Genomic DNA, 2,551 nt, shown 5'->3' with positions numbered 1-2,551 from the left:
CTGCCTCCTCCTCCAGCTGCTCCTGCTTGCAATACTGCCTAACCTTACCACCATATTCGCTGCCAAACCTCTCGGATTTTCTAGAGACCTCATTCTTTGAGACTCATCTCTGTCACCTCTCTATGACCCTTTATCCACTCTAGCTCTACGAGCGATGCAGGTGGCTCTGTCCTCCCGCTGCAATGCTTCACGGTTTGCCAATACCACCAGCATGATCTCCAGCCCAGTGGTGCCAGGCTTCGGCTAGTATCTCATGAAACTCTCACTTGGTACACCATCCCACCTCTACTGGGCCACTCTCGTCACTGTTAGCGACCTCATATGGACGATGTGCCGTCCTTGTGACTCCTGCTCTGGCCAAACATCAATGTTTGATCCACTTCAGTCATCCACCTACAAGAGCCAGACCTGCTCTGCCAGCTCTTGCATGGAACTGCCCATTCATGGTTGCACTATCAACCAACTTTGCGGATTCATATATTCCTATGAAGACAAATCCTTCGTAGAAGTGATACTGGCCTCGGAAATGCTCTTGTTTGACAATGGTGCTGGCACCGTCAAGCTTCCAGAAATTGTTTCTGGTTGTGTTCATCAGGATGGCTCTCCTAATCCCTCCTTGCTTGAAGTTCCTGACCTTGTTGGCCTCGGAGGTGGTCCTCTCTCACTTGTAAATCAGATTGGCTCTTCTATTGATGATAAATTTGCCTACTGTCTTCCTCCCAATAGCAATGAAATCACGTCAGACAGCTCAAATCTGGTAAGGACGCAGAGTTTTCAGGCCAGGAAGGGGTTCAAGAAATGCTGATGGCACCAGGTGGTCCTCAAGGCACGTATTAGGTGCTCAACCTAATTGACATAAGCATCAGAAACAACAGACTCAACATACAATTTGGTGGTGCACAGATGACTGCATTGTTGGGAGATGCCAGATCGATCATTATAGACTCGGGTACCACACTGACTTATCTTGCAAAAGATGTGTACAATCAAGTCGCAAATGCGGTGGCTAATGTCATAAACCATGAATGCTTCTATCCAGCTAAACAGGATTATCTGTGTCACCATGTAGAGAATAATGGTGATCCATATGAAGGGTTGCCGGAGATGACCTTTCATTTCGCCAATGCAGACTGGAAGCTGCCACCTTCAAATATCTTTAGGATGGTTGAAAGTGTAATCACCTGCTTAGCCATTAAAGACGGAGAGGTGCCCATCTTCGGGAATGTTCTGCAGCCGAACATGCATGTGAAGTATGATTTGGGGAAGAGGCTGCTTTCTCTTGCACCAGCTGAATGTACCCAAGGCTAATACGATATATATATATATATAGTTTCTATTGTGATGATCTCTGTATTGGTCTACTATTGGCAGCTTTGGACGCTGCTTAATTGTGTTTTATGTCAATGGAAGATCTGAGCGTCATGTAGTCGATGTTGTTAGTTTTCCATGTACAATAAATGTATGTGTTTCGTTTTAAGGATGTTTTCCCCTCCATTTAAGCGTTAAGGTTAAGTTATATATGTCTACATGGCAATTATGAATATTATCTAGGCTTTGACAGTTGCTGATACTCACAATTCTGTTGCTAATAGGTAATCGTGACAGCTAAAGCTCCACCACTACAAGTCCCGTTGCCTACACTATTACGGATGAAATGGCCATGGTGTGTTGGTTGAATTTGTTGCGACATAAGTTGGTTTAGGTAAGCATAATGGCCATGGAATGTGCCAACACTTTGACATGAAATTTTGTGATGTATGTGCTCTTTGACTGTTGTATCTGCCACTTAACTACACAATGTCTACGTCGTTATTTCGTTAAAACTTTAACGCTGATATGCTGTGCTATGCTACGTCTCTTGAAGTTAAACACGAAACCATCCAAGAACATACTTTCATATGGCGAGACTCACATTTATTTACTTGCTATAGACAAAAGCTGCTCATGAATTCTTAGCATCATAACGACTGTGTAGTTTCAAAAAAGCAAGAAAGCCAAAAAATTCCTTTAAAAGTAGGGTTGTTCCATCTTGCGTGAAAATGCCGTCACTCTATAAGGAAAGCCATTCAATTTGACTTGTTATAAATATACAGATAGTTAAATGATCAATTTATTATATGTTTCCCAATAACTTATTAATTTAAAAAATGATTAATTTCATATATGTTTTCTAATAATTTATTCTTAAGATCATATCTGTAAGGTTAAATCGAAAAAAATACATTGTAATCATTGCAATCTGGTTTTTATTATGTATATCGAAAGATGACAGAAGTATAAAATCAAACGAATGTGCTGCATATAATATTGCGGATGACAAAACATGTACAAATCAAACGTTGCATTCGTCATAAACATTATGTTGCCATGGCATCAGCCGCAACCATTGTGATGACATGCTTTCTTACACCAAACATGTCAGACCAAAACTAAAAAAAAGAAAAAGAAAATAAAATTTAAGGGGTAGGTACATCACGTGCCCAATTAATAATTTTCAATAATACTTGGATGACAGATTGCAGACAAAGATTATCCAGGTGAGGCCGGCGTT

General features: G+C 40.9%; 1 protein-coding gene across 1 annotated transcript; it reads left to right on the top strand.

Annotated features, from left to right (window-relative positions):
- Nucleotides 1–253: 253 nt before the first annotated feature.
- On the top strand, nucleotides 254–805 carry LOC116268265 (aspartic proteinase CDR1). The gene has a single exon (XM_031649984.1). It carries the CDS (start codon nucleotides 254–256, stop codon nucleotides 803–805), a length of 552 nt encoding a protein of 183 aa, XP_031505844.1.
- The last annotated feature ends 1,746 nt before the right edge of the window (nucleotides 806–2,551 follow it).

Source organism: Nymphaea colorata, unplaced genomic scaffold, assembly GCF_008831285.2.
Source record: "Nymphaea colorata isolate Beijing-Zhang1983 unplaced genomic scaffold, ASM883128v2 scaffold0174, whole genome shotgun sequence".
NCBI lineage: Eukaryota > Viridiplantae > Streptophyta > Magnoliopsida > Nymphaeales > Nymphaeaceae > Nymphaea > Nymphaea colorata.
The sequence above is the reverse complement of the archived record's forward strand: the minus strand, read 5'-3'. Positions and strand labels throughout refer to the sequence as shown.